Here is an 18,267-nt window from a genome sequence, read left to right as displayed (position 1 = left end):
CCAGGCGTGGAACATAGTTCTCTAAAGTCTACAAGCAGTCATACCCCGCTGAAAAACTCAAGGGTCAAGTTAGTTGGCTGAGAATATGGCCAGGTGGCAAAAACGCACCCAGATTCAGTCTCAGACTTTGGATTCTTTCTTTGGTGACAAAGAAGACCAAAACATACAGACAGAAGAAGTTAACAAAGTCAAAGAGCCTACAACAAAGGCCTCCAAGAAAAACATGACCTGGTCTCAGGCCATGGAAGAGCTCAAAAAGGATTTGGAAAAGCAAGTTAGAGAAGTAGAGGAAAAATTGGGAAGAGAAATGAGAATGATGTGAGAAAACCATGAAAAACAAGTCAATGACTTGCTAAAGGAGTCCCCCAAAAATACTAAAAAATATACTGAAGAAAACAACACCTTAAAAAATAGACTAACTCAAATGGCAAAAGAGCTCCAAAAAGCCAATGAGGAGAAGAATGCCTTGAAAGGCAGAATCAGCCAAACGGAAAATGAGGTCCAAAAGACCACTGAAGAAAATACTACCTTAAAAATGAGATTGGAGCAAGTGGAAGCTAGTGACTTTATGAGAAATCAAGATATTATAAAACAGAACCAAAGGAATGAAAAAATGGAAGACAATGTGAAATATCTCATTGGAAAAACCACTGACCTGGAAAATAGATCCAGGAGAGATAATTTAAAAATTATTGGACTACCTGAAAGCCATGACCAATAAAAAAGCCTAGATATCATCTTTCAAGAAATTATCAAGGAGAACTGCCCTGATATTCTAGAGCCACAGGGCAAAATAGAAATGGAAAGAATCCATCGATCGCCTCCTCAAATAGATCCCAAAAAGAAAACTTCTAGGAATATTGTCGCCAAATTCCAGAGCTCCCAGATCAAGGAGAAAATACTGCAGGCAGCCAGAAAGAAACAATTTGAGTATTATGGAAACATAATCAGAATAATCCAAGATCTGGCAGCTTATACATTAAGAGATCAAAGGGCTTGGAATACGATATTCCAGAGGTCAATGGAGCTAGGATTAAAACCAAGAATCACCTACCCAGCAAAACTGAGTATCATGCTCCAAGGTGAAATATGAATTTTCAATAAAATAGACCAGAGCTGAATAGAAAATTTGACTTTCAAACACAAGAATCAAGAGAAGCATGAAAAGGTAATCAAGAAAAAGAACAAGAAAAAGAAATTGCAAGGGACTTACTAAAGTTGAACTGTTTTGTTTACATTCCTACATGGAAAGATGACGTGTATGATTCATGAGACCTCAGTATTAGGGCAGCTGAAGGAAATATGTATATATACATGTGTATATATATATATATATATATATATATATATATATACACACATATATATGTTTATGTATAAGTGAATGTGTATGTATGTATATATATATACATATATATGTGTATATATATGTATGTACATATATATATATATAGAGAGAGAGAGAGAGAGAGAGAGACAGAGAGAGAGAGAGAGAGAGAGAGAGGGCACAGAGTGAGTTGAAGATGAAGGGAAGATATCTAAAAGAAATAAAATCAAATTAAGGGATGAGAGAGTAATATATTGAGAGAGGGAGATAGGGAGAGATAGAATGGGGTGGATTATCTCACATAAAGGTGGCAAGAGGAAGCAGTTCTGTGGGAGGAGGGGAGAGGGCAGGTGAGGGGGGAATGAGTGAACCTTGCTCTCATCAGATTTGGCCTGAGGAGGGAATACCATACATACTCAATTGGGTATCTTACCCCACAGGAAAGAAGAGGGAAGAAGATATTAAAGGGGGGATGATGGAGGGGAGGGCAGATGGGGGTGGAGGTAATCAAAAACAAACACTTTGGAAAGGGGACAGGATCAAGGGAGAAAATTCAATAAAGGGGGATGGGTTGGGAAGGAGCAAAATATAGTTAGACTTTCACAACATGAGTATTGTGGAAGGGTTATACATAATGATACACATGTGGCATATGTTGAATTGCTTGACTTCTTAGGGAGGGTGGGTGGGAAGGGAAGAGGGGAGAGAATTTGGAACTCAAAATTTTAAAAACACATGTTCAAAAAAAATGTTCTTGCATGCAACTAGAAAATAAGATACCCAGGCAATGGGGCATAGAAATTTATCTTGCCCTACAAGAAAGGAAGGGAAAAGGGGATGGGAGGGGAGTGGGGTGACAGAAGGGAGGGCTGACTGGGGAACAGGGCAACCAGAATATACGCCATCTTGGAGTGGGGGGGGGGAGGGTAGAAATGGGGAGAAAATTTGTAATTCAAACTCTTGTGAAAATCAATGCTGAAAACTAAATATATTAAGTAAATAAATAAATAAAAATGAAAAAAAAGAAATAAAAAAAATTAATTAAATTTAAAAAATTAAATTAGATTAATTTCTTCATCTGAAAACTGCCTGTTCATGTCCTGTGACCATTTATCAGTTGGGGAATGACTTGTTTTCTTTATCATTATTATTATTAATTTAATATTTTTAGTTTTCAGCATTGATTTCCACAAGATTTTGAATTACAAATTTTCTCCCCATTTCTACTCCCCCCCACTCCAAGATGGCATATATTCTGATTGCCCCATTCTGCAGTCAGCCCTCCTTTCTGTCACCCCACTGTATTTTGCTGTAATAGTATATTGCCTCTATTTCTACCTCTAGTAATGGGCTTTATGTACTAGATTTTAATATCCTTGAGCCTGGGCAAGTGCATAAGTCTTTTTAAAAGAAACATGGTTTACTTGCACAAAACTGATCAGTTTTGAGAGATCGTTAATGCCCTTGAAGAGAAGTGGTTTTTGTGGGTGTGAAACAAAAATGGTGAGAATTTGAATTGGTCCCTCTTATTATAGTATTGAAATTAAGTCTACTTAATTTATCAAGTCATGTTCATGCCCTGATTTTATATACTTGTATCTATCAATAAACATTGTGATACTTGAAAAAAAATTTAAGAAAAAAAGAGGTTTGTCCTACTTTATCCATTTGAGAATATCTCTTAGCATAATCTTGCATTGTTTCTTTTTCTATCCATGTTACTTCTGAAACTATAGTTAATTCAATTGTTCTCTGTACTGCCTTTAAAAATTATATTGTCATTCTACTAATTTTAATGAGTTGATTTTTATTTTCTTGTGGGGATTTTTAGCCATTGTTCTGTACTGTGGTATAGTTCTTTCTTTTTAAGGAGTATACAAAGAACCTAGCTCCCTTTGAACCTTTCGTTCTTCCGTCATCTTGACGAGAAATGCAGACTACTTTTCTGAAGGTTAGTGGGAAGATGAAAAAGAAATAATTATATATATGTGTGTGTGTATACATACATATGTAGTTTTACCCATCAAAGCAAGCTACCCTCAAGGTTTCTTTTGATATATGAAGTAAGAGGGGGAAGTAAATACAAGCTTAAGCTTATGGTTCTATGTAAATATTTTTTTTTCCTCTCAGATAAGTAATGTGTCTTAGAAAACTACCACTTGGAACTGATTTGGAGCTTTAATGAAGTAATTCTAATTTTAAAGAGGCTCCATTGAACAACAAATATGGATGGTTTAGCATTTCTTGTTTATTTATTTGGTCTAGGTTTCTATGACTTGTTCACTTTGAAATACTGTCATTCTCTTGGGAACTCATTTGGGTCATATGTCTAATGACTGTAGCTAGGTGGCTTAATGGATAGAGCATTGGATTTAGAGTCAGAAGCATCTGAGTTCAAATCCAACTTCAGACACTTGCTAGCTTTGTGAACCTGGATAAATCACTGAACCTCAGCTTCAGTTTCTTCGGCTTTAAAATGAGGAAAATGATAATGGCACCTACCTTATAGAGTTGTAGGGAGGATTGAAAGAAAGAATATTTGTAATGTGCCTAACACATAATAAGCTCTGTATAAATGTTTGTTCCCTGACCCTTCCTTTTCTACTGTTTTGAAATATTTAGGTATATAACAGATGTATTGAAAAACCTTCTTAGCGATTCGATTACCAATTTGTTCACAGTCACAGTGCTTCAGTAACCAAATCACTCAGATATTTTCTATTGATGCTATTTCTAAACTGACCAAAATTCCTTAAAGGAGAATATTTACCTGCATAAGAACTAAGTAATATTACTTTTATAAAAATGAGTTTTGGGATTGGATAGTATTGAATGAAATTTGTTGTCCCTGCTGAGTTTCTTTCTAGCTTCTGGTCAAAAGATTATTCTTGACCTTGAAGGTACCTGAAAAGCTACCAGACATATTAGAAAAAAGAATTTAGAATGTTGAAGCTACAAGTTTGATGTTATATCAAGGCATAATTATAAATTTGTGACTAAAAAAAGCCTTTGTAAAAATCTTATGTCTTGGCCAACGGAAACAGCACATTGCTTGGCCCTTAGAACTGTTTATACTTTGTCAATTAAATTCAGTAAGCCTTTATTAAGTGCCTACTGTACACTGCACATTGTGATAAATACTGAGGATACACAGAGACAAAAATCAATCCCTGTCCCTAAGAATCTTACCTATTGATATAAGATTAGAGGAGGGGGATCATGGAAAGTTACATGTACAAAGGTAAGTATATATAAAGTAAATACAAGGTAATTTTGATAGGAGGCCCTAGAAACTGGAGGTGAGGCGAGACAACAGGAAATTCCTCATGAAGGAGATGGTTTTGAAGGAAGCTAGGGTTTCCAAGAGGTGGATTTGAAGAAGGAGCTTATACCAGACATTGGGGACAGCCAGTGAAAAGGCACAGAAACAGAGATGGAATGTCATGTGTGATTAGCAGCAAAACTATAGGCAGGATGATTATCTCTCCTTAGATGGCTGCCCAGTCCAGTCCTAATCTCTATTTGGAACTCAAGTACCACATCACCAACTGCTTGCTGGATATCTCCACTTGAATTTCTAAGTGGCATTACAAACTCAATGTTCCAAAATAGAACTCATTAACTTCCCCTCTTAAGTTTCCCTATTTCCATCAAGGTCATCACCATCCTTCTCATCATCCAGATTCATGACTTCTGATTCATTCTTTACTCTTCCTTCTATCCGTCCTCATGCCTTTGATTAAAAATCTTTAGTGACTTATTGTTCTTTTTAGGATGAAATGCAAAATCCTCGACAGAGCTTTTTAAGCCTTGATATTCTGACTCCTATTTGACTTTCTGGTGCCCTCTCATTCTCCCTCAGCCCAATTATCCAATTAGTTGTCAAGACTTTTCAATTCCACTTAATAGCTAGCGTTTAAACTCGATTCTATCTGCTGCTCCGTCTAGCTGCCTACTTCTATGACACTTCTTGCATCCTTCTTTTTTTTCTACTCAGGTGGCCACTACCCTAGTTCAGGCCCTGTCACTCTTCTCTCAATCTCCTTGGTTCCTAGGTCCTACTCCTTCACTCAATAATAGGCATACACAGAAATGGCCATGTTCTTTTGATTTCACAATTACACACAAATGTTCCACTTCCACAATCAAGAATCCTGAAATTTATCTGGCCATAGTCTGCTATCATTCCATCTCTGCCTATGATCCCCTCCTTCCAAATTAATTCTCCGTCCCCACTAGGAACTCCAGTCCTTCTGCCCTTCAATACTCTTCCAGGCTACCACCCCTAGCTTCATTTTCCTTCCTTCCAAATCATGTCCCTATGGTTAATCAGTGTCCCCTACTCTCAAATGCCTCTTTCCTTTGTCCCATTACCATTTCTCCATTGCCAGATTATAGTTCAAACTTGGATTCCTCTAACCATCCATCTCTTCTGATGTTACTCATGTGCTGCAGCAGAAATTACACAGCTGTGCTAACTTGGTTCACTACTAATTTATATTACTGAATTCCAACTGAGCCCTCACTTCAACAAGGCAATGTTTATACTCCTCTCAAATTGGTTTTCTATATGCCTCTCAGAGGCTTTTCCAAACTTTCTTCTTCCCTCAAGCCTTTGTACATCCTTCCCTCCACCTAATCCTCAACAGAAGACCTTACGTCATGCTTTACTGAGAAGATACAGGCCATTCATCACAAGTTCTATCTTCTCCACTACTCTATGTATCAACCCCTTGGTGTCATCCCCAACCCTTTCCTTCTTTACTTCAGCCTTTGATGAGGAGGTTGTCCTCCTCCTCACCAAGGCCAATCATCCTGCATTTACCCTCTACCTATCCACTGCCCCTTCCCTAGATTCCCATCTCTCCATATCTATCGGCTCCTTGCCTACTCCCTGCAAATACACTGTGTCTCTCCTATCCTTAAAAACTCCTCATTCTCTACTATCCATTCAAGCTATTATTCTATATCTCTCCTCCTTTTTGTAGCCAAATTCCTAGAAAAATCTTTCTACTCTCATTGTCTCAATTGACTCTCTTCTCCCTCAGTTCTCAACCCCTTGTGAATTTTATTCCAGCCTCAACACTGAACTGAAATTATTTCTAGTTCCAATGATCTTTGAAATGCCAAATATGGCATCTTTTTCTCAATCTTCATTTTTTTTGACCTCTCAGCATTTGACTGCTGACTACCTTCTGCTCCTATGTATTTTCTTCTCCATGTTTGTGATACTATTCTCTTACTCCTCCTACTACCTGTCAGACTGTTCCTCAAACTCATTTGTTGGCTAGTTGTCCCCTCTTACTCTACCTAACTATGAATATGCCTCAAGGTTCTTTTCCCTGCTTTCTCTATACTCCCTCTTGGTGACCTCATTAGCTCCCATGGATTTAATCATCATCTCTTTGAAGATGATTCCCAGACCTATAGACCCAGCCCTAAACTCCTTCTTGAGTTCCAGTCCTACAACATCAGCTGGACTTTTTGAACTGGATGCCCTAAAGACATCTCAAACTCAACATATCCAAAGAAAAACTATCTTTTCCCTAAAACTTATCCCTCTCCCAAACCTCCCTATTTCTTGTCATATATTTGCACAGTCTCGAAGTCATCCTTAACTTCTCACTCTTACCCCACACATCTAATCAGTCATTATGTCTCGTCAAGTCTACTTCCACAATATCTACTGTAAGTCATGTCCTATTCTCTCACACAACAACCACTCAGGTTCAGGCCCTCATCACTGCTCAGCTGCAGTCACATCTGTGACAGCTTTCTAATTAGTCTCCCTGCCTTAAGTCTTTCACCCACTGCTCCTTTCAATCCATTCTCCATGGAGCTTCTTAAAGCATAGGTCTGATCATGTTATTAAATGGGAAAGGAGGTATAAATACACAAAAGCATCTGCATTTCTGTGTGCCACAACCAACAGTCCACAGAAACAGTTACTAAGAGAAATGTCCTTTATGAAAATGATTAATTATGTCAATTATTTGGACATTAACTTATCAAGACATACGAGAGCAAATTCCTATGCAAAGCCAACTTCAAAATTTGACAAAAATTGAGGAAGAACTGAACAAATGGAGTTAGGTCCAGCATGTTTGTTAAAAATATCAAAATTTCACAAACTAATTTAAAGATTTAATGCAACACCAATCAGAATACTAACAGGTTAATGTAAAGAATTGGATAGAATCTTTAAATTCATATGGAAAAATACCTGGATAAGAATACTAAGACTATGAAAAAGAAATAGGATTTAAGACTAGATGATCTTTAAGTTCCTATCTAGCTCTGACATCCTATGAATTTATTAATCTAGTGCCTTCCCTCCATTGATCACCTTCAATTTATCCCATAAAGAGCTTATATGTGTGCATGTGTGTGTGCGTGCATGTGTGTGTGAGTGCGTGCGTGTGTGTGTGTGTGTGTGTGTGTGTATATATTTTGCCTGCTGTCTTCCCCATTATGCTATGAATTCCTTGAAAGCAAGGATTCTCTTTTACCTGTCTTTGGATCCTCGGCACTTAGCCTGGCACATAGTAGGCCCTTAATAAATGTTTATTGTGAGACAGACTGACTGAATCCAGATGAGGTGTAAAAGTTGGTTTTATTGGAAAGTCTCCTATAATGTGCCAGACAGTGAAACATTTTCAGGAGGTGCTTCCCCCAGTGCAATATATAATGAATAAGTGACCTTTCTCTTTTTTTCTTTTGACAGGAATCTTACATTATTTCTCTAGAACTGAGAGAAAAATGTGAAGCCATAAGTGAAAAGTTATTGTATTTGGAAGATCAACTTCATGATGCAATCTATAGCCATGATGAAGGTCTTGTTCATATCCTTTTAATCTTGTATAGATTTACCACCTGCCAAATTCTAACTCCAGATTAAAAAAATAGAAAACAACTAAAAATGAATCATTGTCAATGAGTAATGTAGCAGTTGGAAACAAGTAGATTTTTCTATTATTTTCTATGGGAGGCACTTCTAAGATCCTGGAAATCAATCACAAATCAATCACAGCAAACAATAAGTTTCCTCTTGCTCCAGGTAAGGTAATAATAGGAATTTGGAATTGTAGATTCTCCAGGAACTCAGAGGTCGTTCTGTCCAACCCGTACCTGAGCTAGAATCCCATTTATTATCATCAGTGATAAGTAGCCATCCATCTACCACTTGTGCATCCTTTCCTTGGTAACTTATTTCCTCTCCCTCTTTCCCTACCAATAAGACAGTATATGCCATTTTGGCAAAATTCTAATCATTAGGAAGTTTTTCCTTAGATTGAGTCAAAAGCAATTTCTCAATAATTTAAAATTAATGGGAAAAAGTGGGAAAGTCCTACACATAGGCTAAAAAGTCCAACTGCACATGAATGGATGGTGAGAGTGCAAATACTTTTTCTGTGAAAAAGACATGGGGATTGTAGTAGATTCCAAGTTAAATGAATTAATAGTATAATACATAAGCTCACTTCTTCCCCCCACAAAAAATTTGACATAATTTTTGGGCTACATTAATAGAAATAAAGTGTCCAAAATGAAGGAGTTTGTGGTTCCACTGAACTCTGCTTTGTTCAGAGCTGGGGTAATATATTTAGTTGTAGGTACCATATTTTAGGAAGGGAATTGACAAGCTGAGGGATGTACAGAGAAAGGCAACCATGGTAATGGAGGGAGTTAAAATCATGCTATACAAAGATCAGTTGAAAGAACTGGAGGTGTTTAGCCTGAAGGATAGAAGATTTGGTAGAATAGGTGAGAAGAGAGAGCATGGCAGTTCTCACCAAGTATTTGAAATAATGTGGAAGAAATCACCATAATAATAACAACATTATATAGTGTTTTAAGGCTTGCAAAGTGCTTTATATATGTTAAATGTCAATCATTTTATCCTCAGAACAACTGTGGGAGGTAAGTAAAATGCTATTTCCATTTTGCAGATGAGGAAACTGAGGTCAATAGTGGTTAGGTGACTTGGCCAAAGTCACACAACTAGTAAATATTTAACACTAGATTTGAATTCAACTCCTCATTCCAAATCCATTTCTGTCCACCGAGCCATCAGTCTGCTATTAGATTTGTCCTTCTTTGCTTTAGATGGAAATGAAACTAAGACTAATGGGAGAAGTTAGAGAAAGGCAGGTTTTGGCTTGGTGTAAGAAAAACCTTTGTAGTAATTGGATCTGCCCTGAAGTGGAATGGAGCGCTCTAAGAGGTGGTATATTGCTCTTTACTAAAGGTTTTCAAATGGAGGCTGGCTGACTACTTGTCAGGTCTTCTGACTCAGATATAAATTGGACAAATGGACCCTGAGGTCCTTTCCTGTTCTGAGATTCTGTGATATTGATCTTTCCCTCTTCTGCTATGTAATTATCATGTTGTCATACCTTATGTTTTGGTGTCAATTCTGCAACAAGAATTAAATATAGAATATAATCTCTTAGAGGGTAGGGACTGTCTCACTTTCTTTCATATTTGTATCACCAGTTCCTGGCATATAGTAGGTACTTAATAAATGCTTATTGATTAAGTGATGGGAAAAAATATAAGTATTGTCTTTTATACACATTGGTTTAATATTGTAGCATTCTCAATTCCTTCTTGGAATACTATAAAAGCCCCAGAGGCCTGAGAATTCTCTTTGCTGTCATCATCCTCACCATCCTCATCTTCAACATCACAACTAGCATTTAAAGTTAGGAAACCACTTGATGCATATTAATTGATCCTCACAACCCTGTGAGGTGGGTGCTATTATTATCCCTATTTTACAGATGAGAAAATGGAGGCTCAGAGATATTAAGTGACTTGCCTAGGTTCATACAGCTAGCAAGTATCTGAGGCAGGATTCAAACTCGCATCCTCCTGACTCCAAGTCTAGCCCTTGAGTGACTGCACCACTTGACACTGCCTTTGACAGGTATTGGAGGAAGAATCACTTCTCAGCACAAATGCTTTACCCTTCCTTCATCCTTTAACTTAAAAAAATGAAGCTACGGGATGAAGGATGGTTGAAAATGAATTAGTTATTATCAAATAATGAAAATCAAGGAGCCAATAGAAGTGGGGGATACCTTTCATTATTGCTAATGCTTTTTTGCATACCAAATTGAAAACTTATATTGAGCTCATTTTGATGTCACCTTTGCAGCTGAATTGTTAAATCGTCCTTGCCTCCAACTTTAATAATAGTAATTAAGGCAATTAAAAATATTAAAATCACAATGATAATGTTAAAAGAATGAAAATCATTCCTAGCCATTCTTAAGTGGGGCTGTGTCTATGATGAGGCCCGACAGTATCATAATGTATGCTCTGAATTGGTTTTCTTGGTCCATGTTATATTGTTACATTCTGGGCACTCATGGATGGGCAGTAACAGGACCTTGCTGCCAGTCAGTTGACTTCTTTCCTGGGAATCTGTCTCGACAGTTAGCTGGGAGGCTTTTGTCTAGAAAGCTCTCTTCCAAGCAGAAATAAACACCTATGACATTTGTTGTTTCCCATTGGATCCTACGAGGCAGCCCCTTTCTTAGAGATGGAGGATTGAATGCAGTCAAGAATGTGATAGAGCCCTGGTCTGAATCTGTGACAGATATTACCATCCTTATAGCCATTGCTCAGATGCCCTTTTAAGTGCAGTCTGTGCTTGGGCTCTGGAGTAATCCGGGCCATGCTGAAAAGTAAGCAACAAAGCAAGACCTTCACACTGATACTACAGGAATGCAGCCATGCCATATAAGCTCCTAACACTCTCTTTCAAAGGATAAGAAATCAGGGTCATATAGAACAAATAGAGAATTTCTGGGAACACAAAAGATCATCTGACTGTTGCAGACAGACTGTGACAGGGCTCCCCAGGCCCTTCCCTGGCCCTTTACTCTATCCATTCTCCCACCAACTGTGTGCAGTGACTATGATCAGAGCTCAGCTGTTGGGATGTCATTATATCAGTGCTGCTCTGCAGTCCTGATCCCCCCTAATACTCTCACCTATCAAACCCAGATGTGAGCAGAGCCATTGGAGTTCAACTGTGGTAAATGGCCCCAGTAGAGTTCTGACCCCCACACCTGTTTCTAACAAAAAAAAGAGCTTATGAACAGGTGTTTCTCCTTCCGCAAGACAATCCCTGACTGCTTTGAGAGAGAATGAATTTTTCACACCTTATCATTTTATATCCAGAAATTACTCCTATGGGCTGAAGTTAGGATCCAGCCTAATATCTAAGGATTTTGTGATGTTGAAAGTGCAGGAGGTTTTTCTTTGGACATACCACACAATAAGAGGCCTCCTGCCCATGATGGATAAGTGACAAGATTTGCTTTTCCACTAGGTATCTCTGTGCCGTTAGCAATTGCTGGTAGGGGACAGAAGCCTACCATATAGTCTGCGGTATGGTTGGGCCAGCCAAACATGTCCTTCAAGAAACTACCTATTGTTTTTTGATCAGACACTGGAGCCATTTCAGAAATTTTTTGCCTAGTTTGATGTTAGCGCTCAATAAATGGTAAATGACTATGTTATTAAGCATGTTCAGTACAATTCAAATGCTACTGAGTTTTCCAGGAATCAGTTCAGCTTAGAATTAAATTTTTCTTTTAGCACTTTACCTAAGAATTTATTGCAAGCTTTCTTGCACATTGCATATAAATAAGAGGTTAGATTGATAGCGAAACAAATATGGTATGATTGGTCCAAACTGGAAGGAAAAAACCGTGTTGGCCTCTTAATTATTGGATTATTGACATTGGTCTATGTCAATAGGAATAATTGTCTTCTGTTCATGCATTTTTCTCTCCCCTGCCCCTCCCCCAGCCCCAATGGATATTTAGCCCTAGGCCAAATTCCAAGGTCATTTTAAAGTAATATTCAGCTTTCTAGATGTGGAGAGTGTTCGGGAAAGGCAAGAAAATATATTGTACCTTGGATCTTTCCTAAGCTAACAGTACTAACTCATGCCTCTACTCTTATAAATGGATATAAAAGGTTCCAGGACTCCCTATTTCAGATCTGCCTCTGATGCTTATTATGTGGCTGTGGGTTTCTCTTTTCACTTTGCCTCTGCTTCAGTTTCTTCATCTATAATATGAGGATAGTATTACCTGTGTAACTCAGAGAATTGTTGATTGCAATAGGAGGAAAATGTTCTCAAACCTTTGTGGGCCCGAGAAATGTAAAATAGTATCTAAAATGCAGATCAGCTGCTAGATGGAAGAATTTGGAGTTAGGAAGATCTGAGTTGAAATCCTACTCCTCTCAGATAGTTACTAACAGTGTCATCCTGGGCAAGTCACTTAACCTGGGTTTGGATCAGTTTCATCATCTGTAAAATGGGGATAATCATAGCACCCACCTCCTAGGATTGTTGTGGGTACCAAGTGAAACAATATACATAAAATACTTTGTATGCCTTAAGAGGTATATGAAGGTGAGCTATTATTATCTGAGACAGTTTGGAAGCTTCCAGCCTTTCAAGGATCAGCTTTTTTGAGGACAGATTGATCATTGTATAGATGGGTTATTGCTTCAGCGTTGATTCTATCTTTCCAGGTCACCTACCCTAAATCACCAACATTTTTTTGCTGAAATTTGTTGTTTTTTACTGTACTCGTGGCTGTTGTTTGTCTTAAGTTGGATGTTTTGATGGTAACCTTTTTCTGGGATGATGGAAGCTGTTTTACCCATCTCTCCAATCCTTTTAAAAATTGCATTTTACTCATTTGCCTTGAAAGGTTAAAAGATTTTAAACCGACAATGATAAAAACATCTTAGATTAATCAAAGTCAGCAGTCTGCAAAGCCACAGCTCAATACTAGAGACAGGCTTGATAAGAGGGCACCACATTTCCTTCTTCCACTTTAACCACAATCTATTGACCATGTGTCTTAAGTAGAACAGGCTATTTTCATCATTTTAATCAAAAGTGGTTTTCCTTCTGCCCAAGGTGATTATCAGGCCAGACCTTCTGCATTTCATGGTTTCTCATAGAGTTACCTATGGAGCTCCTAATGAAGCATTGGGCAGCAAGGTGCCTAGGACAAAAGGAAAGGCAGGAATGAGAGTAGAGGTATACAAGGGAAGAGAGTATTGCATTTGGAATCAACGGACATGAGTTCAAATCCTGCCTCTGCCAACTTGCTTACAGTGTGATTTTAGGTAGCTAACCTCTCTGGATCTCAGTTTCCTCCTATGTAAAATGAGGAAGATGGATTAAGAGATTTCTGTGGTCTAATCCCTTCCAGCTCTACATGGCCTCATTGGTCCTTTGGTTTAACCACTTTATGTATGAGGAAACTGAGGTTGTCAGGTAGGTTGTCAGACTTCAAACTGAGCACTCTTTCCACCATGGAATCCTAATCCTATGATCCTGTAGCTCTATCAAAATGAGGTATCATCAAAGTAATATAAGCCCTTCTTTTGAGGCAGGATGACTTTTCCAGTAGTGGAAACAATACAGAGGAGAAGGAAAAGGAGAAAGAGAAGGAAGAGAAAGAGGAGGAGGAGCAAGAGGAGGAGGAGGTTGAGGAAGAAAAAATTAGGTAAAAATTAGCGCAAAAGGAATACCCATGCCCTATGTCCAAAGTCTGGACTGGGTTTCAATCTTGGGAATTTGAATTAAGCCTTGAGAAGTGTCAGGAGTAATCCTTAAGGCTATTAACTTCCTAACAATTATTGTTATTCAAAAGTAAAATGGACTTCTTCAAAAGGACATGAGGTCCTTCTCCTTGATGATCTTTAGGGAGAAGCCATTTATCTGCTATGCTGTGGTAGGAATTAACTTAAGGTGTGGACAGAACTGGATAGTCATTGAGGTCCCTTCCAGCTCAAATTCTATGATTCTGTAATGAAGTCTTGAGTTAATCCCCAAGTTTGGAAGATTGATTGAGTCCAGGACTGTAGGAAATTGATATATCTCCACAGCAGGCCTGGAAGGGTGTAAGCAGTTGACAAGCAAAGCATGCCCTTCCAGTTTTATAAAAGCAGGCAACAATAGATACAAACAATTCAGGTGACCCAGGAACCAGTCTTGATGTCCAGTGCTGATTCAGAGCCCAAGAAGACTTTTTAGATTCCTACCTCCAAAGGCTGCTTCAGACTGGAATCCTTATATGGATCTCATGGTACAGTGGCAAGAATCAATCAGTCAAATAAGCATTTATTAAGCACCTACTATGTGCCAGGCATTGTGCTAAGTGCTAGGGATACAAAGAAAGACAAAAGATAATCTCTGCCATTGAAGAGTTCACAGTCTAATAGAAGAGACAAGTAAACAAATATGTACAAGATAAATAGGAAGTAATTAACAGAAAGGAGGCAGTAGAATCAACAAGGATTGGGAAAGTCTTCTTGTAGACAGTGGGATTTTAGCTGGGACTTGAAGGAAGCCAGGGAAGCCAGGAGGTAGAGGTGAGAAGGGAGGGCATTTCAGGCATGGGGTATTTCAGAGAAAATGCCTAGGGCTGAGAAATTGCATCCATCTCTCCATTCTTGTTTTTTTCTTTTCTTTTCATGAACAACAGAGGAGCCAGTGTCATTGGGTTGAAGAGTACATGGAGGGGTATAAGATGTAAGGAGACTGGAAAGTAGTTTTCTGTATATGATATGGGTGTGGCGAGGTTATAAAAGGCCAAATGTCAAATAAAAGACTTTGTATTTGATCCTGGAGGTGATGAGCTATTGTAGTTTGTTAAGTGTGGTGGTAAGGTGGTCAGACTGGAACTTTAGGAAAATCATTACAGCAGCTGAATGAAGGACAGACTAGAGTGGGGAGAGACTTGTGACAGGTAGACCAGCTATTATAGTAGTCCAAATGGGAGGTGATGAAGATCTGCACCAGGGTGGCGGCCCCTTCTCAGAGAAGTGGAGGGGATATATTTGAGAGATGTTGCAACCATGAAATGGCAAGGCTTTGGCCACAGAATGAATATGGGGTGGCTTGGGAAGTGATAGGAGTGGAGGGTAACACCTAGATTGTGAGCCTGAGGGATTGGGAGGACAATGGTGCCCTCAACAATTACAGGGACGTTGGAGGGGGACAGATAATGAGTTCAGTTTTAGACATGCTAAGCTTAGGAAGTCTATGAGATGTCTAGTTTGGGATGTCTGAAAGGCGGGTGGAGACGTGAGACTGGAGGTCAGCACAGAGATTAGAGCTGGGCAATTAGATTTGAGAATCATCAGCGTAGAGATGGTAATGAAATCTATGGGAGCTGATGAGATCACCGAAGTGTTATAGAAGGAGAAAAGAAGATGGTCCACCATAGAGCCCTGTGGGTCACCCACGTGTCGTGGGTGTGACTGGGATGAAGATCCAGCAAAAGAGACTAAGGAGTGATCAGAGAGACAGGAGGTGAACCAGGACAAAATGGTGTCCTGAAAACCTTGAGACGTGAGCATATCAAGAAGAGGGTGATTTTAGGGGCAGCTGGTGAGCACAGTGAATAGAGCACCAATCCAGGAGTCAGGAGGACCTGAGTTCAAATGTGACCTGAGACACTTAAATAGCTGTATGACCCTGGGCAAGTCCCTTAACCTCAGTTGCTCCCAAAAACCAGTGATTTTCAGCATCAGAGGCTGCACAGAGGTCAAGGAAAATGAAGACTGAGAAACGCCAGAAAGAGATGAATTTAAAGCCAAAGGACCCTGAATTCAAATCCCAATATGTCATTTAATTCCTGTGTAATCTTAACCAAGTGGTATCACATCTTTGGGCTCTGGTTTCTTCATTGGTAAAATGTGAAAGTTGCCTTAGATGACCTCTGCGGTCCCTTTCATCTCTAAATCTAAATCATCATCATAATGCTCATTTAGAGTTTGCAAAGCGCTTTACCATCATCTCATTTTATCTTCACAGTTACCCTGAGGGGATGGTGCTATTATTATACCCATTTTATAGATGAGGAGATGAAGCAGACAAAAGTTAAGGGACTTGTCCAAGCTCACACAGTTTGTAAGAGTCTAAAGCTAGATTTGAACTCAGGGCTTCCTTACCTCAGGTCAGGCACTCTTATCTACTGTACCACCTACTGGCTTGGAATCTAACTGCCACTAAGGGGACAGAGAACTAGTGAGGACTCATTTTTACCAGAACAGTGGCGGACATCTGTGGTCATCCTGATCTATATCTGGCCACTGGACCTAAATGGCTCCAGAGGAGAAAGTGAGGCTGGTGACTTTGCACAGGCCTCCCTCACTTAAATCCAATCCACTTGCAAGTCATGACATTGTCTTCCTGATGTCATGGTCCTCTTTGAGAACAAAGGACAAACAACAACAATGACGACCATAATAGTATTCTCCTATTTTTTTTTAATTCCAATTCCCACTGCAATTGACATAAGGCCTTTTCCAACACAGCAAGAATGAACAAGCAAGATTTATTGTCTATGCTGACCATAAACTTACCTTTTATTAACTTCAAGGTCAACTATTCCCAGCTTTGTGAAATATCTTATCTTACTCTATTTTTGAACATTGACTTTTAACATCCCAATTCACCCTCTTAAGTAAACTCTGTTAATTTATTCTTCAACCTTTTTCTGGAAAATCACATGTTGGCACATAGGGATAAATGACTGGGACTAGACTTCTGATTTCCTTGGCATAAGGAACTACCAGCTGAAGAAACTCTCTACCAATCTGAGTTGGCACCTTCTCTGTGATTTATAACAGGGACAAAGATGTCATGACTTTGTCCAGAGTCATATTCCTATTTACACATAAATACATAAATATCTATAAATAGGCCTCTTGCCCTTGAATCCAGTAGGAACTTTGAGGTTTATTCAAGATCATTATGATTGTTGACTCTTGCTACAAATCCATGATATAAACATACCTGTACTTCTCATCTCCACCCTAAATGGGAATTAGTTCTGTGGCCTTTCTCAAAGACAAATTATCAGTCTTAATAATGTCTCACAAGTACTTTCTAATGTGTTTCACTTTGTTGTTTGTTGTATTTATCACAAGTTCCTGAAATTTCACAGTTGCAGCTAATTGGCCTTTTTTCCAAGTGTGTGGATTCAATTGCTTTACAATGGCCTTTAAATGCTTTTCTAGGTCTGGGTAGGGCTCATTAGCAGACTGATGCACCTATCTACAGATGGGCTGGTTTGCCAGATGAAAGAACATTTATTTTTAAAATTTCAGTGAAAGGCTGTTTTGGGCAAATTCCTCTCCTCCGGGAGAATTTTTTGACACCTGTTGAGATTCCTGCAAATGCCCCAGGGATACTGCAAAAGCAGGGTTGGGAATCTGGGTCTGAATGTTGAAATCAGCAGAAATTCATTTCAATCCAGACTATTCTCTGAAGTTCAGGCTTTTGTTCTGTGTCACTGAGATGGAGTAAATACACACAGGAGGAATCTTTGAATTCCTCCAATGGGGCACTTGTATTCAATGGGGATATGGTGCCCCTAAGATGGAAAGGCATAATTCCATGACTTTCTGGAGGTTTTTTTTACAGCAAACAAAGGCTCTTGTTTCAAATTAAAACTTAGCTGGAAATTCCAAAAGGCTGCCAAACCCTTCAAGTCAAACTCCGGATTTGTCTCCCTTTTCCGTTTAGATCAAGAATATAGAATTGTGAGTGTGCTCGAAAGAAACAATTTGTCTTTAAAAAAAGGCAAAGACTGAAGTGCACAGGGATTGCACTTTTCCTTTGACTTCATTAAGTAATTCTGTCTAAGCCAAGGTGCACTGTGCTTTTGATTCATTAAAAATGCATAGTAGGAGATTTAAGTTCTGAATATCATTGTTTTTCATTTTCCTTGTTAAGAATACCTGAAAAGTTCTCCAATCAGCAGGATCTCCGGTTTCCTCCATTTAGGAACTCCCAGTGTGGGAGCGACTTGTAGTGACACTAATCATGACTGGTCTATGCCTTGGGTCAATCAGTTCATAGACACAGAGCAGTGGAGGAATTATTT

At 38.8% G+C, this 18,267-nt stretch overlaps 1 protein-coding gene across 1 annotated transcript in view; it reads left to right on the top strand.

The window, feature by feature from the left end:
• DISC1 (DISC1 scaffold protein) overlaps positions 1 to 18,267 on the top strand; it is a 445,546-nt gene that overhangs the window by 416,617 nt on the left and 10,662 nt on the right. The window contains exon 11 of the mRNA XM_036755554.1: positions 8,052 to 8,169. Within this exon, the coding sequence (XP_036611449.1) occupies positions 8,052 to 8,169 (118 nt within the window). The remainder of the gene's footprint in view (positions 1 to 8,051; positions 8,170 to 18,267) is intronic.

Source organism: Trichosurus vulpecula, chromosome 4 (genome assembly GCF_011100635.1).
Source record: "Trichosurus vulpecula isolate mTriVul1 chromosome 4, mTriVul1.pri, whole genome shotgun sequence".
Lineage (NCBI taxonomy): Eukaryota > Metazoa > Chordata > Mammalia > Diprotodontia > Phalangeridae > Trichosurus > Trichosurus vulpecula.
The sequence above is the reverse complement of the archived record's forward strand: the minus strand, read 5'-3'. Positions and strand labels throughout refer to the sequence as shown.